This window comes from Artemia sp. Qi Xiang Cuo, chromosome 12, assembly GCF_049724085.1.
Source record: "Artemia sp. Qi Xiang Cuo chromosome 12, ASM4972408v1, whole genome shotgun sequence".
Classification (NCBI taxonomy): Eukaryota; Metazoa; Arthropoda; class Branchiopoda; order Anostraca; family Artemiidae; genus Artemia; species Artemia sp. Qi Xiang Cuo.
The window spans coordinates 56,779,650-56,805,236 of record NC_142805.1 but is presented as its reverse complement, the minus strand read 5'-3'; the positions used below and the strand labels follow the sequence as shown (position 1 = coordinate 56,805,236).

Here is a 25,587-nt window from a genome sequence, read left to right as displayed (position 1 = left end):
CCCTGGCACCGCCTGTCCTTAATTCTCTTGTTCGTCTTAATTTGAAAATAACTTGTTTCTCTACTTCCATAGAGGTTGTGTAGGCCGAGCTTAATTATTGTTTTAATTTGACAGAAGAATAGTTCCGTTGACTGCGTTTGTAGAGCAGAAAGGGCGATAGCTAATTTTAACCTCGCACTGGAGATTGTGTCAAAACAGAACGGGATTTTCATTAAAAATTGACAGAAGCCAGCAGACACTTTAGCTGAATATACTGGAGGGTGACCAATGAAAATAAAAAGTGGAATTTAACGAAAAGGTATTTCCATTTGCGAGAATTTGGTTGTAAAACAGTGTGTGGGGGGGGGGGGGTGTTAGGTTTATGTAATAAAAAGAACATAATTTATGTTTCCTAGTGAGTATAATGATTGCACGGTGGTTAGGTTTGTGTGAGGGGGGGGGGGTACTTACCTAAATATAGTAGAGGGTGACCAATGAAAATAATTTTATTTTGAAAATAAAAAAATGAAAATGTACTCACATTGCTAATTGTGGCTGCCAAGGCTTCAAGTTCATCAATAACATTCATTGTTGTCTTCAGTGTGTTACAATACTTTTTGATAATTTAATCACATTGCATGCCCGTTATATACCAAATCTCAATGGGCGAATTGTTATGTAACGGGGGGAAAACCATACGTAACCAGCTCTCTGATTGGCTGAGAAGGAGGATGTACCCGACTCGCTGATTGGCTGAGAAGGATGCATGTACTTCCGGTTTCCTATTCCAGGACACCTTGACATTCATCCCTAGCATGCACTTGTCCAAAACAACAATAATAAATAAATCCCTCAGTCCTAAAGATCAATGAAACCATAATGTTCCTTAATTCCCCCTTCGTGAATCAATACATTCCCGATTATGAAAATAAAGTTCACAGGTTCGTTTCACCTCAGGATCAAATAAACCATAATGTTTCTTAATTCCCCCTTCGTGAATACATAATTTCCCCCACTGAATATGTAAATTAAGTACTCGGGTTAGGTTTGCCTAAAGATTAAATAAACCATAATGTTTCTAAATTCACCCTTCTTGAATTAATAATTTCCCCGCCGATTATGTAAATCAAGTTCACAGGTTAGGTTAGCCAAACAATCTCATAACATTCGCGTCGAGCAAGTACATCCTCACTGACAATGAACAGACATAAAACTTGAACATAAATTGCTGTTGACATCCATAAATCTGACAAAATTCCCGTTTTTCCATTCTCACTGACAAAAACCATAAAAACATACATAAATGTGAGAAAGTTCCTGTTTTTCAAATTCTCACTGACAAAAACCATAAAACATCCATAACCATCCGAGAAAAACATCAAATAAATTGAACAACACACATAACAATCCATGAAAACAGACATAAAATTGAGAAAATTCCTGTTTTTCCAAGTGAGAAAATTCCTGTTTTTTCATTCTCACTGAGAAAACCATAAACCACGTGGTACGTTCCGGAGTAGAACCCCCCTTTCTACTAATATTAGCATACATCCTCATCATATCAAACAGTTAAAAATAACGAAATGTAGGTAAGGAACGATTCGGTGCAATAGTAACCGAAACTCTAAAACCGAAATTTCGATAGCAATTGATACATCAAAATATTTATCCTTTTATACTGATTCCAAACACATAAAATTCATTTAACAATGTTACTTATCATGCTCGAGAAAATCTGCCCAATTTTAAAAGGGGAGAAATTCCCCATAAAGTTAAGTGATTTCAGTAGAAATCACACCTTTAGATTCAGCATATCTGAGAACCTTACTGTAGAGGTTTCAAGGTCTTACCTATGACAATGTGGAATTTTTAATTTGTTTTTGCCAGAAGAAAGATCCCGAATACGAGTTTATTTCATTTCTATTTAATTAATTTTTTTCTAAAGATAAGCCTATAGGTAAGATTTTTCATAACTAGTGAAAGGAACTCACATAGAAAAACAAGAATGCCTCTTTAGGAGGTTATATTCTAAAATTAATTACATCGAGAAAGATTTCCCTAATTTCAGAGATTATGAAAATTATATTTCAGGAATGAAATCTAACAGATTTCAAGTACATATGATAATTTAAGGCAAACTTTTTGGAAATTAAAAAGGTTACTGTTGTCCAGGGCAACATAATCCTAGCAACGTATCCTATCCAATTTATATCAATAGATTTCGATACGGCGAATATGTGGCAGTAAACTGTTTCACTGCCATTTACTCAAGAAGACTAATTAGTATAGTTTATATTTTACTTACTGAATTAAAGCCACACTATTAGCTAGGTGCCATAATTTTTACAATTTTTTTTTAATTTAAGTCCTCGATAATGGGAAACAGTAATTAATCTATTCTGATTCATTGTTGATATCAGATAGTTTTTTATTGGTTTTAGCCTTGAAAATGACCTCTCTCCAAAATTGCCTCATATACGGAATAATTTCTGACCGCTCTATTCTGAATAATAATAGTTTCTGAAGTTTTAATGTTGCTCCTTACCTTTAGTTGAATTTTTTTTTAACATAATTATTCACAGAACACCGTACAAAGCTTATGGTAGGTTACAGGCAAAACCGTCTTCTAATTCCGGAGGTTACTTTAATTGACAATAATAGAAGCTAAACATGTTTTAGTTTTTTTCCAGTAGCTGTTGCTAACACTTTAAAGAAAAAGAAAATTTGGTTTTTAAGCTTTTATTGAGAATCTTGTAACAATATTGTTGGTGAAAGAAGAAATAAGTATGAAGAAGAAAAAAAAGGTTAATTTACTAATCTCTCCTGAACAATATTTTTAACTGTCAAATCCAAAAGTTTTTAATGGAAAAATATGTTAGTCTAACAAAAATTTTAATTTCGACTCCCTAAGGGAATAACATCGGTAAAAAAAATTGAGAGGCCCTGATCTTTATTTATTTAACATTGTTAAAAAAACATTAAATTTCAAAAGTTTTTAGCTAAATTAGAAGAAATGTAAAAAAAAACCTGCTAAAAGTAGAATCTGGTGCTTAATTAAGATAATAAAGTGAGAAAAAAAGGCTTTAAATAATGACGAGCCCAATAATTATTAGAATCTAGATAGATTTTCCTTGAGGAGTTAAAAAGGAGAAAAACGTCTTTTTGGCTTCAGTTTTATAGGGAAAAGGTTTCCTCACGAATACATCCCCCACTCCCATCTTGTCTGAGTCTGAGCAAAGAGTTTGGGATCGGGGCCACCCATGGACACTTTTTGGGATTGATGCATCTTATAAAGCGCTTGAAAGGGCTCTACAGGATCTGTACGTATTCACTTTTATAAGGGGCTCGGATTAAGCTCAATACGACGAGCCCCAAATACTTTAAAAACTGAACTTCCCCATCTGGGTGAAAAGTAGTATGTAGACCTCTGCATCAAACTACCCCATTAGGTTGCAATGTCTTAGCAATTGGTAACCAGTATTCAATGTTAAGTTCACTTTGGTGTGTTTTCCAAACTTCGAAAACATAGCTTGTGTTGCAATTTTTAACTCCTCCAAACAGGATGAAATTATGCACTTGCGTTGATTGGAGGGGGCAGGGATGTAAGTGCGCTCAAAGATTTTTTTGCCCCTCCCCCCCTAGATTTTGAAAAATATGCCCCCCTCCCATATAGTTTTCAGTATTCAAAAGGTTTTTGAATCGACGTCACTGAAATTTTGTTATTTTTGCGTAATAACTAAACTAAATACGAAAAGTCTCAAATGACATATTTTTTTATTTTCAAAGTCTTCCAAGTTGATCGAACCATGAATATTATGATGAAGTATATTGTTTTTCTCTTCAGTACTGTCTTCTGAATCCGTAAACAGTTTAATATTGGTTCAACTATCTTAGAGTTTGCCCTTTTTGATTTTTCCTCTTTGTAATCTCGGCTCTTTTATATGAGCGTCTGCAATAACCTTGATTGAACCTTTGTTTCTCCCCATTTTATATATGTGCTGCTTTGCTTTCAAATAGAGCTGTAGTTGATCAGCAGTTACACAGTTCTGTCGAGTTTAATTATGATTCTAATGATGATATATAATTCTGATATTTATATGTAATTATTATGATGTTTTTATTATAATTTAATAATTGTATGAATGTATATATAATGGTTGTAATTTTTATTTTATTATAATATTGTATTATATAATTATGAAATTTAGCCAGAATTTGCTTTGTAGGTGAAGATATTGTCAACGATAATCTGAAAAACTGTGAGTCTGGATCTTTATGTGCAAATCTTATTTTAGCTGGTTTAAGCATTTCTGATGTCAAACGCATCTTAATTGACCTCTTCTTAGCTGCTGGCGACACGGTAAGATATGATAATCCAACTTTTTATTTTGGAATGACTATTGAACACAATTTGAATTACTGCTGCACTACGCTACCTGAAAGCAACACAGCTGTGCGCGCTCCTCCTTCATCCTGATCTATTCGGAGCTTCACACTTAACTCCCTCGCATGAAGTTTTAATTTCTTTATATCTTATGATTTATTTTTCCACCCATTCAGAGACTACCTCCTTTTCGTTTAGCCCCAAATGGATTGACAAAAAATGCAATCTTGGGCAATATGTCATCCTTCCTCTGTAAAACATGACCTGACCGTCTTATAGCCTTAGAAAGTAGGATCGAACCACATTTTTCGCACAGCTTATTGTTTGATATAGGGTCAGTCAAACGAGTATCAAAAATTTAGACAACCTCTTTTAGGATCGAACAACCTCTCGGAAACATTTTACAAATTTTCTGTAGTCTTTTGAGGCGCCCGTATTTCAGGCACATACTTGATCCACTTTCGTCACCGTATCTTCAACAGTATTCTAATCCTAATTCCCTAATTTAACCTTCGACTTTTAGAAACATCTTTTTAACTGCAAAAAACATCCGACACATGTTGAATTCACTTCTTAGAGCTAGACTCCAATTGGTTATATTCAATATTTTAGTGTCGAAGTCCCTCGGTACGAAAGAGATCACTTTTAAAAAAACCTTGTAACATAAAAACTTTCTATTTTTTAACTGAATTAAAATTTCGTACAAAAAAAAGCAATCAGACGTTAAAGTGCTTACTGTTCGAGTATGTTCGAATGTTAGAATGAATATATTAGACTGCTGATTTACGTCAAGTAATAAGTTTCTAATTTACTTTTCACGGATAAAATGATTGGTCTACAATTATGCGTCACAAAAGCAGAACCAATGAATTAAGGGCCAGCCTTTACTATGATATTTTATGAAACTATCCATATGATCCTCTGTATTGTTATTGTCTTAAATAATTATGCTGTTTAAGATACACCAGCATAGGGTTCTCCATTTTTTCTACCTTGTGTCATCACACAGATCAACTACTAACAGTTGTATCTATGGCACAAAGAATGGACGGGTAGGATATCTGGGTTTGTAAACACGGCTCCCAGGAATCACCTGGGCTAGTCAGGTTAACCATCTAGTGCTATTATTTATTAGATGATGCGATTTTTATTGCAAAAAACCTATCAACCCTTGGTAGCTAACACTTTAATAATAAACTAATAAATATATTATCATCTCATCAAGCAAGGGGCTGCCGGTTTTCATAAATCATATACACCAAGTGGGGAGTGCCAAATATAGTGAAATTGTACCAAGCGTGTTAGAACTGTGCTAAGCGTGGTGAGAACTGTGCCAAGTGTGGCAGACTGTGCGGCACACGTGGCACTCCGAGATGTACACCAGCTGTCAGATATGGGCAACACCTCGTCATCAACATAATTGGATTTATATTAAAACTTTACATTACACAATATTTGCATAGAGAAATTTCAATCTGCTCCACGCCTACCCTGATGAATCTTTCAACTACTTATATAATGAACTCACCCCCCGGTGTGGTAAATAGTTGCTGCCCAATCTTCCCATGATATCATGTTACCATGCTATGCGGTAGATTTCTCACTTTCCGCTACCTGGTGTAAATCACGGGGTGCCACGTGTGCCGAAAAGTTCCGCAACTCGTTGAACAGTCCCAAAAATGCTTGGCATAGCTATGCCACGCTTGGCACACTTTCGCCATGCTCGGGACGCGCCACCTGATGTATGTGACTTCGGAAAATCGACGGCCCCTCGACGCTATCTTTCCATTTTGGAAAAATAATTTTGAACTAACTAAGATTTGAACTCGTTGAAATACTCTAATGTATCTGGAAAAGTAATAGCTGTAGCTGGGTCTATCTCCAAACGTTTAATTTTCAATTTTACTTTGCTTTTCTTTTTTCCGTTTTTTGCAAATCCTCTGTATTTTTGGCGGAATGGAAACGTACTCCTTGAATTGGGATTTCCCGCCAATACAGATTATGCAGTAATGTTGGGAAACTGGGGATCAAACCATCTATTTGCCCTAGCATAGCCTCAATAATCCTAGGTAGGAATTGACTATCCCATGATAAACATCTCACTGCTCGCCTCTGTATAACCAGTATAATGAATGTGATTCTACTGCTTTCGCTAACTACCTATGTTTTTCTGGAACATTTTCAAAATTAGTACATTGACTTAGTTTGAGTCAATGCGCCTGTGTAAAAATATGGTCAAAATTCCTAAGTGTGAAATGTCTTATTTTTCAAAACTGGTCCTGTGGCCAGGTTCAAGGTTACATTTGTTTATTGTTTGAAAAGAACAAGTTTTAATTTGTATGGTCAAAACGTTGGCATCTTTTAAGTCACTTGTCATCTATGAATGGAAAATAAATGAGACATTTTGTTTGCTAGGTATACTGAATAAGGTTCGTTTGTAAAATTGGCAGCTAACTATATAGCTAACTGTTGCCACATATAGCTAACTATATGTGGCAACAGAAGCGGCTTAAAACTATGAATGTTGTTTTTCCGAAAGCATGGTAGTACCATGAAATAGGCTTCGAAAGGGAGGGGCAAGAAAAAAATTTCTTCCAACAAAAGTATACAGAATGCCAAAGATCGTCCTTGTCGGGCATCCGTCTAGGTCCGACAAGCAGGTCGTCCCCGAAAGGTGTGGGAGGATGTCGTAAGGAAATATTGGTACTTGGGCATTATATGGGCATTTCTAAAAAGTCAAGTTTGGTTAATGCTAATGAAATAAAATAAGATGAATATATAATGGTTTATAAACAGATTTGGGCTATATATTTGCACATTAGGGGTGTGTGTGTGTGGGAGGGGGGGGGTAAATCATGGCATATATTAAATACTTAACCTAACCTAACCTAGGTACCTTCCCCCCCCCGCCTAAACCCCAAATATCAACAGTTCAAATATCGTATACACAATGAAAATCACGCTATGCATTCCATTACTTTATAGCGGTGTCTTAAATTAACCCGTCAAAAACGGGTTTTTTGTCACTGGTTTTCTTGTAACTGCCCATATAATGCCCAAGTATCGAAATATTCAAGGGAAACGGGAACTGCTTAGTAGGGTGTAAAGAGGGAGACCCTGAATAGATTTGATGGAGAGGAGCATGCGTAGCTGTGTTGGTCTTGGTGCTGCAGTGAGTTGTTGGTAGTAGTAGTAGTAGTATAAGTTTTTCTTTATTTTTTATAACCAACTTTAAAGAATCTCTGCTGTTTCTAGCATGTATTTAACATTTGTTGTAGCTTTACGGCCTGACTGCTCCCCACTTCTACATACTAAATTGCACCTTTTTTATTTCTTTTTGTTTTGCCAGCATAATAAAATGGTACTTTCCTGGGTTTGGGGACACTGGAAGAATTGAAAGTTTCTTAAAACAAAAGAAGAATCTTGTTCTAAAAGAAGACAAATATCTAGTTTTGGTCGATCATTTGAGGGAAGAAATGTGCTGGATTTGTTTGTGTTTCTTAGCATAAAGTCAGTTGAACTGGCTTATGAAAAAGTGATTCAGTACTCAGTATCCTGCACACTTTTTTCATATACAACCTTAAATGCGATCGGTTTTGTGTGATAGTTTGATCGAGAGGTAGCCACAAATAACTTAAATTCCTCGAAGTCATAAATTGCCTTCTTGGCACGCATTTTACTCTTCATATTTGCTGGTCTCCGGTTAAGTGTGATAATTAAATACATAAATTCATACAATAACAAACAGATAAGTTAAAAAACTAATCATCCCTAGAGAGAATTTGAGGGGTGGCCGGCTTTTTGCCATCTAGTGTGCATCTCGTAGCTGTGCCGAGCGTGGCGGAACTGTGCCAAGCCTGTTGAAAATGTGTTCTGCCACCCTTGGCACTTTTGGCATGCGCTACCTGGTGAACATGATTTCTGAGTATCAGCTACCCCTTGACAGGATTTGACGGAATCTTTTGTTGAACCTAAAAAGTTTTAGGTGAAGTGTTTTGACGCTAAAATCTTAAGATATTGGGATTAGTAAATTTTGTATCCGCACCATTTGTGTAATATCATCTTTACTGTTAGACTAAAGGATGAGAAGGCCGAAGGTTTATCTCTAGTAGCCTACTGTCCTGCTTACGAAGACTAACTAAAATTTGAACTGAAGTAAAAATTGAAATTCTTTTTGTACCTAATATACACACAGGAGTGCCAGTGGGAAGGCGAGGGGGATTCGTCCCCTAGATTGTGAAAGACACCTTTTTATGTGTTTTCATTGAAAAATAAAAAAATTATACCCTCCCCTACATTATAAAAGCCATGTTTTTTTTGTATCTCCATTAAAAAATTGAAAAAGTTCGTCTTAAGTTGCTAGCAACGTTGCTATTTAAGTTTATATGTTTCTTAATTTTATTTTTCTCTGTAAATTAAGGATTTATATTACTCTGCTAAGAGAAAGGGTGGTTGTCCCATAGGGTTTGTTGCAATGAAAATTATTTTTCATGGTTATCCCCCCTCCCCCGCCTTGTTGAGGAAAATCTAATGCCCTGTTCCAAGTTTCGGCCGTGTGTCCGAAATATATTATACACTTTTAATCTTTATCGCACGCAGGTTCTTCCAAATTTGCACTCGTCCATGGAAACAATGGTGAATCATAAACAAAAGTAAATCGGAAGAAATTTTAGGTAGAGGGGGAGGGGGTGTAATAATACTGACTAAAAGTTTTCAGAATTAATGTCAGCAGACTGTTTTTGATGTTAATAGAAACAAGTTTGTTATGTGAATAGTGTTACAAACCGAGGAAAGCATAACAGACGGTCTGTCTTCTCGATCTCGATGTCGAAACATTACTCGATCTCCTGTGGTCATTGTGTCCTTTGTGCTTGGAGTCTTTTCCCAATTCTTAAGAGATTCCGGATGTATTACCCGTATTTAAAATATTGTAATTTTTTCTTTATCTTCCATCTTGAAAAAAAAGGAAAAAAAAGGTTCTTTGTTATTAATTTTAGCGTTTGTGATATAATTTAAAAGTTAGAGATACAGTATAAAAGAGTCTCAGCTATGATTTATATGCGTTTGTTTCTCACTACGGTATTATCGTTTTTTTAGCCCTAATTTTGTTATTTCTAGACATCACATTCAATGCAATGGGTGTTTTATTTGATCTCTCAAAACTTGGAAATACAAGAAAAGGTTGCACAAGAAGTCAAACAAGTTCGAGGCTGCATCCATTCATTCACTTCACAAATTCCCACATTAAAAGGTGCTGTTAAAGAGGCTCTCAGACTGTACCCTGTGGCTCCATTTATTACCAGAGTGCTCCCGCACGAAGCAATCATTGGGAATTTCCACATTCCTGCCGAGGTGAGAAACAGTTTCAGTTGCAAATAAAGACAAATGAAGAAAAATGTTTTTGACATTTTCCAAATTAGCTTGGGCGCCAGACCTCTATAATGTGACAACTAGGTGATCAAAAGACACAGTCAGTTTGACAATAGTTTCCGACTATATCGACCACGCTGAATCTGAATATGGGTGGTGGCAAAGCTGGAGGTGACGGCTTGACCTTCTAAAATCCAAAAAACACACTTTTTTGGCCTATAAAATGTTTACATACTGTTTATTTTTTTTTTAAGGTTGTATTACTCCAATTTAGTTGCAAGGCATCTCATATTATTCCTAATATGTTCGTCTCTTATAAAATTTTTGAATTTTTCCGATACCTTGTATAGTCCCGGAGATATAGGCTAATATTTAATAATTTTTCCTGAAAATCTCAAAATTCAAAAGTTTATTTTAAGGTAAAGATCGTATCTTGTAACTTAATGTATTTTTAGGATTTTTCATGTTTTACCAGAATTTATCTTGGACATTGAGCTTCACACTGCCGAACATTTCCAAGCTCCAGCTGTTTGTTGAAGCTGCACAGAATTTTTTTTTAAGTATAAGCCAAAAATGTATGCGAAAATGTATCTTTGCCAAATAGTTATATGACACAATATTCTACACTAGAATTTAGCGTAGATTCCAAATATCAACGTTAATTTTCAACCCAATATTAAGTTCGTTTGTTATAGGCTAATTACTTATTTGTAGGCCTATTTTTTTTTTTAAATGGTACAGCGAGACATGTTTATATGCTAAATTTTGACGCCGAGTCTAACGGTAGTGTTGACTTGGTCATCGTGTTTCAACTTTAGTGGCTATATACTATTTAATTTGCTATAAGCTCTGATTTTCTTGAAGTACTGTACATCTATATAAAAATACTTGTATTTTTATTAGAATACTTGTATAAAAATACTATTGGGTTAAAATTAAATGAGTAAAGATACAAGTAAAGCCTGTCAGAATAAAATTCGCGCACATCCCAACGGTTTTCCCCCAACGTACGAAAAAAATCCCGCTGATCTTCGTCTGAATCGTCGCTGTCGGCACCACATCGCCCACCACTTGCGCAAAGAATGTCGCATGGCTTTATCCCCAAACAAGGACACTTTTTACTGCATACAGTTTTACAGTAACGAAAGGTTGAAGCCTTGTTGACAGTTAGAGGCCAGGGGGTCAGCGCTGAAGTCGCTGGACTGACTCCTACACTGACGTGATGGGTCCGGCCAAACTCACGTGGGCTGAAGACAAAGGGATTAGAAATCACAGCCTGAAGAATAATGCTCCACTGAAGTATAGCTCTCTTGATATGATATACCAAAGAACCATCTGTTAGGGGCAAACTGTTTAAGTTTTTTTTTTCTGGGAAATAAATGAATTCAGAGGTCATTGACAGAATCAAATGCGGACTGTTTTTTGCTACATACCGATACAGCAAATTTCGTACAGATACGCAATATTTTGGGATCGTACTTAATGATGTTTCGGATATCACTCCTCACTTTCAGTGTAAGATCAGCAATTTCTTGAATGAGCTGTGATTTAACAGCAGATGTAGCAAATGTTTTTTTTTGCCCTTCGAGAAGAAAAAACTGACCGTATCACATCCACTAACGCAATGTAGCAGCCCTATTGACTCTACAACAGCCCACGATGTTCTGTTCACAATTGTAAGGATATGAAAGACTTTGTCACGGAACTGAACGTAGAGCTCGGGTTCATAGCCCTGGTCACACCTGCAGAGGAATATTTAGTGAGAGTTCTGTTATAGAATGACCACAATGTATGTATCATTCGCTTCAACAATTACTTCGGAACATCCATTTCTGTAGCATTCGGCAACGTGGAGAGCCACACGCGTGTCGGCTTCTTCATGTGTGCTGCACAAGGTAGCTTCGTAGTCCGGGTTCGGATCTAATGTCGTTTTGGATGGGACCAGTTTTAGGACCTTCATTCTGTCACTGAATCCGCCAGAGAGGTAAGTGGTAAATATTAATTCAGAAAGAAAGACATGGCTCCACAATTCAAAAATACATTCGATAAGTCTTGCCTTACTCTCTGACTGCATAAGCAAGATATCCCAGTTTTTTAGCACCATGCTCTTCGTAACGATAAAACTCTTTGTCACTGTATTTCCTCTCCGCTCATGACATCCACTACTGTCTTTTAGAACAATAGGATGCCCGGACATGTTTGCAAGGCCAAACACTCCGTCATACCGATCAGCTACAATATGCAGCTCGGTTGTAGATTTTGGGAGTCGATTTAATAGCCTTGTAAGGATTCGTTTCGAAAATGCCTCAACGGTTTCGGTTTTGTCTGGCACTTGCGACCGGATTAACGGCATGAAATCTACCACCACACCAGTTCCCGTGTTAATCGGTACTTCACTAGGCCAACTTTCTAAACTTGCAGAGGTACGAATGAACTCGAGAAAACTTGACTTCGTACCCGATGGAAGTTTAATACGGTCACCAGCTCCTGCGTCAGATATTTCTGGGGCGTAGGGCAAAATTTCGTGCGGCATGATCTTATTAAGCATCTCAAGCGTAGAGCCTTGACTAGTGCCAACAGTAAGCAAAATCCTTTTAACAGATTCCAATTCAGCATAGACACTGCTGCTGGTCTTGGCCGTTGAGCATTTGGCCTTTTTTGTTTCACAGTCCCTAGTCTTTACTTCAACCTTGGAAAAGTGCTTTGGTTTTCCAGCGAAGTATACTTCCAATGCTTTTAAACAACTAGCACGTTCACTCAGGAGATTCTTTGCCACTGCCTCCTCAGCAACTTGATTTGAAATGATATTCACCAATGATTCCTCATCACATGTAAACGGATCAATATGGTCTTCGACAACAGAAACCACGCTACTGACAAGGTTTTCTTGGCGCTTCTCAAAGGCTCCATTTTTGCTTATTTCACCGTCAAATTCACTCATGCTCTCAATTCCGGCAAGTCGACAAAGGGCAGAGGAAACCTCAGCACAGAATGGTATGGTGGTAGTCCACTTGGCAACTGCCATTGAGCTCAGTGTGATTCCATTTATTCCTCCCTTTTGTTATGATTCAAGGTTGAGTGTGGATTCCAGTGCATGATCTGGGGAAACACAATTCATCTTGCAATTTTTCCGCTTCACGTTGAATAGTCCTTTGACAAAGATATCATGCAAGCTAGGTGGCAAGGTTTTCATGTCACTCAAATACTGGAGTAGACATGCAGTATACTTATAATGCCCTGCGGCTGTCACATACGGCAACATGAGGGTTGCACCCATCATATGACCTTCCCAGTCTACCCCACGCTCTGCCATCAGGAACTGGAGAAGAATCAGCACAAGATTCATATACTCCATCCACAACTTCGTTGTAAGGTTTTGGTCACGCGACTTGTTGAACTGGTTCATCAAAGGCTTCATAGATTCCAAGTGTTTGTCTAGGTTGTCGAATAAGCCTCCGCAGTTCATAACGCAAACATCAGATCTGACAACTCATCAAAAGTGCTTGCTTCTTCGTCTGAGTCAATGTAATACTGTTCAAGAGCATTCCAATATACTCTGTACAAGGCCTCTACTACGATGATGTGAGCCTGCATACACCTGTAATAGGGTTTTCCAGTCATAGCTTTTTTCGCAGTTCCAGGGAGTAAAATGCCAGCCTTACTAAAGATGTCCTCAAGCCCCGAGCCTTCCATGAGGTACCCAATCACACCAAGGAAGTTCATACACAGATGCAATCCACCCAGTCTTGGAATAACGTCACTGAATGCTTTAGGCTGTTTCTTTTTTAATGCGATAATGATCTCGTAGATAGCTAGGTCACACGTTATTACAGTATGAGGTAACTTCAGTGCGTGAGCTGTACGATGCATAACGTTTATTGCCTCTTCAACAACTGCTGGATTAGATGGAGCACTTGGTATGACTGGTAGATATCCGATACGAGTGATAGGTATCACTTCACTCTCTATCTGGCTTGCATAAAATAATTTGAAACTTGGCAATTCTGCGCTGGAGTCAATAACAGTGGCATCAAGACGTTTGGTTGGAATAAACCGACAGAGTGCCCAGGCCACAAATATGGGCTGAATTGGAACGTCACTGAAGTCACTAATATCTCTGAGAGTGAGCTTTGAGTCACCAAGGACTGTTTTTCTTTTCAGAGATGTTTTGCCAAATTTACCAAACAACAGAGATGACGTCTTAAGCGATCTGTCTCTGGTACGATCACATCTCACTAGTGGGGTCTTTGATTCGTTTTCAAATTTGATACACATTCAGTTTCTTATTTTTAGTACTTCCCTTCATACTACAGAATAAGCAGCAGGTTTTATAGTCAAATTCAACATCCCCAGCTTGGGATTGAGTCCTGCCTGGCAATGCTGGTGGAATTTGAATGCTTTCTTCAGTAGCTGATGCTTGATCAGCAGTTTTATTGTGGTGCTTACAACGGAGGAACTTTTTGCAACAGGCTTTGTGCCACTTGTGCTCCTTCTCATGAAAATCTGGTTCATAAGATTGTTTTTTTAATGTAAGCTAAATTGCACTTGCACCTGACTTGAAGGACACTCACAACTCGACGTATGTCTGTAATCTTATACAATTTCTCATTCTTTGTCTTGTTCTGGCAAATAATGCACAAAGAGAAATTAATCGTTGTTTTATTTTGGGGGCTAAGCATGAAGCGCAGATGTTTTCCCTTCAGCTTTTCCATTGTTGACCTAGAAAGAAAAACATCAGAAATTGTCTTTAAAGTCCACTTTTTACAAACTTTACACAAAAATCATTTCATATTGCTTTTTTTTCATTGCTGACCATGCCAGTAGTCTTCATATTTACCAAATCGAGCAGAATATCATTGCAGTTTAACTAAGCTAAGTACAGGAGGCTTACTTTAGTGTCCCAGTTCACTTTCAAGCCATGCTCGCTCACCTGGCAAACAATTTATTGTAAATATTTTAAGTTGTTGATAGGCATAGACTAGATTAGGCATCTGCTAGCAGTGAGTGATATTAATTATATTATATATTACCATCAATATAATGTACTACTTCAACACTGTAGTAGTATACCACTGGATCTGTACATCAAAATTTTAGACCTATGTCTAACCAACAGTGTACTACTCCAGGTATAGCATAATAGGACCTACACCATGTTTAATGTAGTACTGATGGTGGGGTGTAGTACTCAAATTCTGAGGTACAGATCCCACGGTGTACTACTGCAGGGGTGAAGTAGTACATTATGTTGATGGTAGTACATAAGACAAGTAATATCCCTAACTGTAGGCTAGGGTAGGCTGTGTCAACTGTTAGATATACCCAGCATTTGGCGTAGGGTATCTAAAATATTGGATTTGTGGTAGATTGGTTTAAGGTGGCCTCAGCAACATCAAGAATAACATACCCTAAAAAATGTCTGATCTAACTTAGCCTAATTACAGTATAGGCCAAGTCTACATAGAAATGTCACAAAATGTCTATCAAACAGTTTGAGGTAAAAACTCATTCTTAATTCCAACCTAGTCTTGAGTTTTCATCTTGAAGCCTAATACTCAGTTTCTGTTCACTCATTTCCAGCAATCTGAAACTTATTTAGCCTACCTGTCCATGACATTACACAGTTACATAAGGCAGGCATTAGGCGTCGTTCAGTTCCTCTTCTTAGCTCTAACCTCTAACAGTACAGCTTCTAAATCACACTACCAACCTCAAGTTTAATCAGCAACAGAGTTCACAAGATTGTTTCTTTCACGAAAGCTCTTTTTATCATTTTCGTCTTCTTGTTACTACAAAATGCGTACCTGCAAAATTTGATCTCAAGGTGGAGTTGTAAAACAATTAACCTATTAAAACCGAAGTTGATATTTGGTTGAAAAGTAAAGTTCATAGTCAGATTTGGTGTTAAATTCTGGCATAAAAGATGCGTCATATAATCATTTTGGAAAAATGTATTTTTGCATATACATTTTAACGTACACTTTTTCAAAAAAGTCTAGAAGGATTCACCGAACAGTTGAAGCTTTGAACTTTATTGCACAGTGACGATCAATACTCAAGGTAAATTCTGGAAAAGGACGAAATATACAAAAATTACAGACAGGTCCAAGATACGGGGCTGAGCGGAAAATTAACCTGTGAATTTTTAGATTTTAGTTGAAAATCAAGAAAGATTAGCATAGATCTCCTGGGGTATACGAGATATCGAAAAAAATCGAACATCTTCTATGAGAATACTATGTCAGGAACAAAATGAGATGTCACTACCCTACATCGGAGTGGTAAAACCTTAGAAAAAAAATAAACAGTCTGTACACGTTTTATAGGCCTAAAAAGAGTGTTTTTTTGCTTTTACAAGGTCAAGCCGTGATCTCCAGCTTTGCCACCACCCATATTCAGATTCAGCGTGGTCGATATAGTCGGAAACTGTTGTCAAACTGACTGTGTTTTTCTGATCACCTCAACTCAGAAATAAGCGAGATACGCTTTAGTGGCGCCCGGACTAAATATGGTCTAAAACTAAACCAAAGATTATAGAATCAATAAATTTTTAAGTGCCTCAATGTTTTCCAGTTTTTTTTTATTGTGCTTTTTTCTAACTTTAGAATCGTTTGAGGAGCCAAATATAGCTCTAAGCCCCATACAAAGAAAATTTCTGAAAGTTCTTCAGGACATTTCAATATTAATGTTTTTAAGATTTAAATCCGGTTAAATTCAAATGAATTCATCTCCTCTGGTGCCTAAAAAAAATGTATATTTATATATATATATATATATATATATATATATATATATATATATATATATATATATATATATATATAATGTATTACGGTAATTACCTGGCTAAAAAAAAAAATGTCTTCCTACTTTAGTAACTGAAATAAATGAGCACTTGAACAAGGTCTAGACCCTACTCATCCATCCAGTTCCACAGGACAAAACAGTATATCCAATTCGACAATCCGAAAATCAAGTCCAAAATAGAACAAAATCAGCATCAATAAGTATTCGTCAATGTTCCGAAACCAAGTTATAACACCTTAAATCTACAAAAATATTATATCCCCAAGGTGATCACCACATATCGGGGCTCATCAGATGAAAACTCATTGCCTAAATTGGTTTCGGCGCTTAAATTTCATTACCCAGGCAATATGAGCGCGCCCTGCCATAATCTGGCATACCCCTATGTAGTGACAACTATTGAATAAACATAAACAAAATCCAAAATATCCGAAAAATATATACCCCAGAAAATTTTTTTTCAAACATCCTTAACAAACCATCAAATAAGACTGATAGCAGAACCTTAACCAATTGAAATACAAATAACCAAATAAAACTAGACCTCCCCCGGGAACAATTTCAATCTCACTCAAATTCTAAGAATTAAATTCCAAATATCACACCTTAATCTTTACCACTTGTGTTGCATCCAACCCGAAACTACCGGGAAGATAAAACAAATTCCTTCAACAAGTTACCGTAAAATATAATTCAATATATCTTAAAAACTTTTATTATACTTTTGTAAAAGCTGATTCTACTTAAAACGAAGCTTTTTAAATTTCCAAGCAAGTTTATTGGCGGAAAAACCTCTTACGATTAGCTTCTTGCTAAGTAACATACATCTATTTCTAAAATCGATGTAATTAGTACAAACTCTTGCATAATTAAATAGTTGGGAAAAATACGATGAATATGTTATATTCGAATGAATATTACTTTTTGGAAATGGAAAATTAACTATTTCAAAATTAAAATCGTCTGTTTTATTATATATTTTAAAAATTATTGTATTATTAGGTGCCAAATTAATCTCTAAATCTAGAAAATGGTCATATTTGCCATTTCCATTACTGGATTCCAGCTTTAACTCTGGTGGATATATTTTACTTGAAATCTCTAAAAAATTTGAACAATTTATCACCAGAAGGTCATCTAAATATCTTTTATTATTTGAGAGCAAATACTTTATGTTACTTGGATTCTTTTTATCCATCATATAATCATATTCTAAATAATTTAAAAATAGGTCCGCTATAACTGGACTGGCATTACCCCCCATAGGATTTCCATTACTTTGATTATATAGATTACCATTAAATTTTATATAAGTATTAAATTGAACAAATTCTAGTAGATCAAAAATCATATCTAGGCTATAACATCTTGAGCTAGTGGTACTATTAAAATAATTAGTCCATCTCGCCTTCTTATTATACGCATCAATTTTTAAAAACGGCAAATTAGACAAAAGAAAAGCTTTCTTAATAATCTTTTTAAAATTTATAAATACTAAATTAATTGGTAAATTTGTATATAATGTAGTGAAATCAAACGAGTCCACTCTTTTGGCTGAAACTAAAGCCAGAGAATCTATTACTTGCAGCGAATTATTAACGCTACAGTATGGATTAAACATCGAAAATTGTTTAATTCCCGAACAATACGCCTCAAACTTATTTTTTATTTCTCCTAAAATACACGACGAGTCAGTAGCGACCATTCTGGTCGGGCACCTTGCTGCCCCCGTAATAAAGCATGGTTTCGGGAGATTCTTATGAAATTTTGCCGTCCAATATAAAAATGGAAAATTTTTATCATTATTATTTACCTTAATATTAAATTTTTTTAAAAGTATATCCTCTATTCCAATCAATAGACTATTATTAACATCTTGGACCTTTTTATATGTATTTGTTGTACTAAGCTCCATTGTTAAAACATCACAATAAAGCTTCTGACAAATTATGGCAAAATTATTATTCGCTTTATCAATGGGTACAATTACAAAATCCCTCTTTATATTATCAATCGCTTGTTTTATCTTATAATTATAAAAAACTACATCATTATCATGCTTATTTGTACTCTTATATATCTTATTTCTAACCTTATTAATAATTAAATTTTTCCAATTCTGGAAACTATTTTTATTAATTTTCTCTTTTTTGCACCAATTATCAATAAACATTTCTAGATTATTATTTAACCCCCTAAGCAGATTCGAGGGTTTTAGATGATTTGAAAGACGGAATTTAGCCCCCATTTTCATTATTAAATAATTTCTGAGACCCCACTGGCTAATCATGATAAACAAAAAATCGCGAAGAAAGGAAACGAGGACAATTAACAGCCAGTGAAAAAATTGAAAAATTATGCAAATATTTCGGTCAAGACCTCCGCTTGACTGTCCTCAGTGCAGAATAAAACTGATAAAAATAAAAAAACCAAACCTTAAAATAAAAACACGAAACTAAAATTTGACGACCCTTTCCTATTAACGGTGAAAGGGTAACTGGTGAAAAGGTGAAAAGGGTGACTTTGAGTTACCCTTTCACCGTTACTAGGAAAGGGTCGTCCAATTTTAGTTTCGTGTTTTTATTTTAAGGTTTGGTTTTTATATTTTTATCAGTTTTATTCTGCACTGAGGACGGTCAAGCGGAGGTCTTGACCGAAATATTTGCATAATTTTTCAATTTTTTCACTGGCTGTTAATTGTCCTCGTTTCCTTTCTTCGCGATTTTTTGTTTATCATTTTCATTATATTCTGCAATTCAATTTGCTTTATTATTGTTAAATCGCCTGTAATAATATGTTCGTAAGTTGGATTAACAAATGATAACAATTGGTCACACTTACAAATAGGTTTCAAATTACTATCCGTGTCAAAATTCTTAAGTATTAAATTATAATTAAAAATCATTTGTCCTATCGTTTTTGAAAATTTATATGTTATAATCGGATTATTCTTATACTTTAAATTACTAGGAAGGGCCTGTTTCACATCAGCCTGGTTTAAAATTCCAGGTAAATTTATATCCTCTATTTGTTTACTTATAAAAGTTATAGGTAGATATAATCTCTTCTCCTTATTAACAGTCTTATCTGACTTTTTATCTTTTGAAATACATTTAGTTCTAGCTAGAATACATACTGTATCATAAATCAGTTTAATTTTTAAGTTACATGGTGTTTTATTATTTATATTCCGAAATAATTTTATTAAATTATTTTTTGATAACGTATTTAAACATTTTATTATGCTAGCCATACCATTAGACTCAAATAGTATGCACAATTTCTTCAAATAGTTATCTAAATCTATATTGTTTTTTCTATTATTTTTCCTATGCCCTCTTGATCGATTTTTACGTTTAACGGGATGATTAAAAGAAGGATGATCCATTAAACCATATATACAATTAATAACAACATTAGACATGTCTCTATATTTAGCCACTCGATCATTAAACCCGAAAGGATAAGCAGTACCGAGGGTATGGATCCGATAATCTTCACGTTTACGTAATTTTATATTTTCTCTTCTTTAGTTAGATTATTTAATTCCAAATTTTCTAAAATCGTAATAGTTAAATTAGTTAAAGAACAGGTACCATTATTACAATTTTGTACTAGATTGCTATTCCTTTTTTTACCCTTTTTGCAAATTGTACCCGTTTTGCAAATTGAAATTAATTGCAAAATATATATTTTTAAACTAAGACATTGGTTTATATGAATTCAAAATAAAAATACATAGGAAGAAACTTGATTTTGTAGTTTCACCTTATTAAAGGGCGTAATATTATATTATATATATATATATATATATATATATATATATATATACATACATATATATATATATATATATATATATATATATATATATATATATATATATATATATATATATATATATATATATATATATATATATATATTCAAAATGTTGTAAAGTTCTTAATAATTCGAACGTCATTAAAATGATTTCAAAAATATTTTTCTAATAATTGCTGACAACTTGGGGATAAGCACATTGAATAAAGACAGAAATTCATCACGTTGGCGTTCTACACACATAGATATGCCAATAAATCGAATATTTAATACTATTTTAATGAAATCTATTAAGTGTGTAACGGAAATACCTGCTTGGCTTCGCTGAATGTTTATATCAACGAAAAAACAAGATTCTCTGACGAATGTAAGAGCGAATATTTGATACTCTTTTACTGAAATCTACTAAGTTTGTAATGGAAATACCTGCTTGGCTTCAGGTACCTGTTGTATAACATCTCATAATTCTAAAATAAAGTCTAAAATTAGTGATTAGTAGATATATTTGGATATAGGCAATAATGCCGGTTGATTGTTTATAGTAACGAAAATATAAGATTCCCTGACGAATGTTAAGAGTGAAGTTCAACGAACAAAACTGTTTCTTCTAAGCCTATATCTATAAACCTATATAAGTCAATATATCTAAGCATTCATTATAGAGGCCAGTATTGTCTCCCAATAGACATTGTGCACTTCCTATTACGTAATTAGCCTTTTAGTAATTGTTTCGATGACGAAAAAGCATTGAAACTGGTGCCAAAGATATCTATGTCGTCTTTTACTTGGGTTAATGCCCTCGTAAGTGGTGTCATTGAACCCTGTTACTAGATTATAAACATTTTTTCTAAGAACGAGAAATTCATTATAATATTTATTATCTCTTTTCTATTTTGTTATTTTCACTTAGCAACATGAATGGTAATGCAAGTAATGCAGCCTTATTCTTGCATCACCTAGACTATACTCACGATAAGCAATGGGCTCCTTCATGGCCCTTTGTCCCTTTCATGGGGGATGATAGTTTGATTTTTAAAGAAGTGCAGCTATAAATTCATTAGAACCGTGCTAGTAGGGATTCTAGGATTTTTCTTATGTGAATAGGAATTGTTTTTTAATCAATTCGTAAAATACGGAACAGTGACAATTAACCAAGAACATACCCCATTTTGAACATACCCCAAGAACCCATTGTATCGTATTTGTTCCTGAATAAGGTGAGAAGCGGTCATAAGTAAGGATTTAAAGGAAACTGGAAATTCTTGGCAGAGGAAAAGAGCAAGGCTATGAAATGATTAGGGTGGAGGAGGAGCGTGCACTGCTGTGCTTACTTCAGGTGGTCTGGTGCTGCAGTGAGTTGTTAGTAGCAGTAGTAGATATTGCTGGTGTTGATCAGGGTACAAAATCATTTGGTGAGATAAAGGCTAGTTTTTTCTACTTTTTCAAGCATAGGGATGATGTAGAAGAAGTAAATTTTATCATTGACTTAGTCAAGTTGATTCCTAAAAATCTATTTGGGGGTCTTTCTATTATTAGTATTATTATTGTTTTAGTAAATTTCTAAGGGGCTGTGTAAACCTAATAGTCAGTCAAGTGGTTAAACGTCCTTTGATTAAGCATCATAATGACTCGTTTAGTTTTTGTTTCAGAAATTTAGAGATACTTAAGTTTATTATTTTAACATTATTAGTTTTACCATTTTACCATTTATTATTTTAACATTACTTTAGTTCTATTATTTTAACATTTTCCTTTTGTACTTAGGAAGATGTCATGTCCTATAAAATATCTTGGACCAGGTGAAAGTACTCAAATTTTATCAAATCTTTTGCATTTTAAGGTGGTTCATCAGGTTTTTTAAAAAACTCCCACCAGAATTTTTCTTTTCATTATTATTTTGCTCCTTTATCTTTTTCGTCTTTTTGCTCATCATACTGATGAGCATGATGAGCAAATCTTTCTGCTCATCTTTTTGCTCGTCGGTCTGTTTTTTATCATTAGTATACTCTAGTTGATGGAAGGATAAGGCTGCATTACTTGCGTTACCATTCATGTTGCTAAAAGAAATGCTGCTAAAAAAAGTTCAAGAAATGTTATCTTTATTAAGCAAAGGATAAAATATTTTTTTAGCAACCACAAATATCAAACTTGAACTCAAAACTTGATTCAGTTATATCAAAATATGAAAATCAAATAATTTTCGAGCTGTCTGTTTAACGCAGTACCTTCTCTGCATTTTGTTGGTAAAAAGTCTGCAAAACTTCTAATTTTTTTTTTTTTTTTGTATAAAAATTTCTCGAATCTAGAGAATCAGGTTACAAAAAAAAAAAAATCTGGAAGCGATTATGCCCTTCTAGATTTTTCCTTTTTTTTTATAAAAAAAATACACACAAAAAAATTGAAATTTGAAGTCTCTTGGTACAAAACATGGTTTGCCTGTAGAAGTTAAAAGTTTCAAAATTTTATGAACGTTTTATTATTTTGTTATGATTTTTTTTTTCTTATTTGTAAAGATTATTCTTTTCAAGCCGATTTCAATTATTTAAATTTCATATCTTTTTTACTTACCATTTATGGTAAATTTACGTAATAAATCTGTGTAATGGAGTCTCTTTGAAAGATATTACTACATGTAAACTGCGTCTAATTGGCAACGCTGAAGCTAATACGTGTAATATAAATAGACCCCATCCCACCACACGCTTCAGATGCTGTTCTGAATAGCCAATAGCGTTACACAAACACGTAAACGCTACCTGATTTTTTTTTTTTTTACTCAAACATTAGCCCGTTTGTGTGCAAAATTTTTATAAAGATATGAATTATGCATCGCATCTTATGTTACTCCAATACGATGGAAAGATGAATGTGAAACTTCTATTTCGAAATGTAAAGGAGTAAATATGGAAAGGAGTAAAGAGAGGAGTAAAGAGAGAGTTTCATAACTCTCTTTATGGAAAGGAGTAAAGAGAAGAGCTTTGAATAGATTTGAGTGGGGAAGTGTTTCATAACTGTGTCCACCTCAAGGGGCTTGGTGTTGCAATCAGCTGTAGTATCAATTTGAAAGTTGACATTTGAAATTGAACAATCCCCCAAAAGTAAATTTCTACTGAACTAGTAACTTTTGACCGGTTTCTAAATACTATAATATAACATGAAAAAATAGTATATTTTCTAAGTAGCAAAAATAACAACTAATATTTGATATTAGTTGTTAATGTTTAATATTGAAATTTTTTTATAGTTAACAATTTGAAGTTGGCTTAAACTTAGTGTAGCTTTGCAACTTTCTTCAATTTAACCATTATTAATTATTTCTTAATTTGCTAAAAGCCCTTTGCTATAGTTAACTGTTTCAGACATTGGTCTTCATGTCTACGTACACAAGTGGACGTGATGAGAGGTTCTTTTCACAACCGACTCGATTTTGGCCTGAGAGATGGGGTCGTAGAGACTCGAACAAGCAAGTTGGTTTTAGTCATCCCCTGGCATCAATGGCCTTTGGGCATAGCACACGGAATTGTGTTGGGAAGCATTTGGCACTCACCCAAATGTATCTGCTTTTAAGTAAAGTGAGTATCCCTACCTTGTTTGTTTCCATTGTAAAGGCTAATTGTTAAGGTACCAATGAGGTACTTTGTTTCAAAGTTTTAGCTCTAATTTGGGGAGGGGGGGGGGGGTACCGAGGAAGCCCTTGTACATAGATTTTGAAAATAATTTTGATGTTTTTTTTTAAATAGAAAAAAGCAACAATGCCCTCACCTCCTCCTTGGTTCTGAAAAGTGCTTTTGATTGATATCTTTAGTTCAAAAATTGAAAAAGATCCTCGCTTCCTCCCTATATTTTTGTGAATTGGCGTCATGAATTCGAAATCTTTGATTTGGAAGGGGTTCAAAACCAAAATATTAAAAAAAAATTTTTTTTCAGTGGTAAATTCTCATGTTTATTCCCTTTCTCATATTTAAACGATTTATCGGTTTGTTTATCACGTGGTCTCCAAATGAGGTACATTTCACTTGCAAATATTTAAGGTCTTCAACAAGATTCCCTGGAACCAATTAAAACCCTCTTAATGAAAATCCTTAAATATAAGTTTTCCTTAATTAAAATTCTCTTAGTTTTTCATACAGCTCACCATGGGTGTTTCGACACACGAATTTACTTGCTGCAGGACCAGACGTGAATGCCTCACCCGGCATCTAGAAGACTCCTTATGGTTGATTCCCATTTGTCACAATCTCGAACCAGCTCTTTGGCAAACCGGAGCCAGCTGCTCTCCCACTTTCTGCCAAACTTCAAAAATCCACCAATCGTATCGACGTCGTCTCTGACAGTTGCCCACCAATTTTTCAATCACTAATGCGACAGGTGAATAGGACGAAGTGTTTCTTTGCTGAGATTCGTGCAAGAGCTCGAACATTTTTCATACGTCTTATGCAGGTCCCCCACGGCGTCATCAAGGCTAATAGAGATTTTTATGAAATTGCGCACATTAAAGTTTGTTCAGCTCACAAGAATTTCACCTTTTTGACTTTAAACCAATTTTTCATAGGAAATAACTGAATTAATCAGACATGGAGCTGAGAAATCATTTTCCTAAGCATTTTGTTTTTACTTTTGATAAGTAAGGCATCGATGAATATATTTTGTCTAACCCTTATTCTTTTACCAAGCAAAATACTTAAACAAGTATACACTATTTTAGCCTAAATATAGACACTTATTTGTGTGGTTTATTTGAAATTTTCAACAATTCCTCTGCTATTGCCTGATCAAGTAAGATATTTCAGAGGAATTCAAACCCCCTAACCCCCTTTGCCCTGGATACGGCCTTGATCAGACAATGCAATAATGCAATAAAATAGTACCAAGCATGACGAAACTTGTTAGCCGTCAAGCGCTAAGTATTTATATTAGCGTCAAGCGCTAATATTTATAAGGGTCAATTTGGTTAGGCCCAGTCTAAACCGCACTAAAGATCGTTTTCCATGCTTGAACATTTTAACAAACATAATTAAGTTTGGAAAAAATTTCAAATAGATAATTGATTTGATACCCTTAATCAAGACTGACTGCGATTCTTGGTTTTGAATTTTTTTTTTCGACTTGGCTAGTCTGACCTCTGAACGTTTTTTAATTTTTCAAGTTCAAAAGGGTTTAAATTTGAAAACAAATTTTGAATTCATAACGTTGAATTAAAAAAAAGTTTTTGAATTTTTCTTTTT

At 34.8% G+C, this 25,587-nt stretch overlaps 2 protein-coding genes across 2 annotated transcripts; one reads left to right on the top strand and one right to left on the bottom strand.

Moving 5' to 3' along the window:
- The first annotated feature begins 403 nt into the window (after window positions 1-403).
- LOC148946310 (cytochrome P450 315a1, mitochondrial-like) lies at window positions 404-25,344 on the top strand. Its single transcript, XM_089097659.1, has 5 exons — window positions 404-422; window positions 4,206-4,339; window positions 9,482-9,715; window positions 23,722-23,934; window positions 24,493-25,344. Exons 1-5 carry the CDS (start codon window positions 404-406, stop codon window positions 24,691-24,693), a joined length of 801 nt encoding a protein of 266 aa, XP_088953785.1. The 3' UTR covers window positions 24,694-25,344.
- LOC148946311 (uncharacterized) lies at window positions 13,196-15,504 on the bottom strand. The gene is made up of 2 exons (XM_089098211.1): window positions 15,444-15,504; window positions 13,196-14,452 (listed from the first exon to the last, which is right to left on the bottom strand). The coding sequence occupies exon 2, from the start codon at window positions 14,006-14,008 to the stop codon at window positions 13,196-13,198; it is 813 nt and encodes a 270-aa protein (XP_088954337.1). The 5' UTR covers window positions 14,009-14,452; window positions 15,444-15,504.
- Window positions 25,345-25,587: the final 243 nt, after the last annotated feature.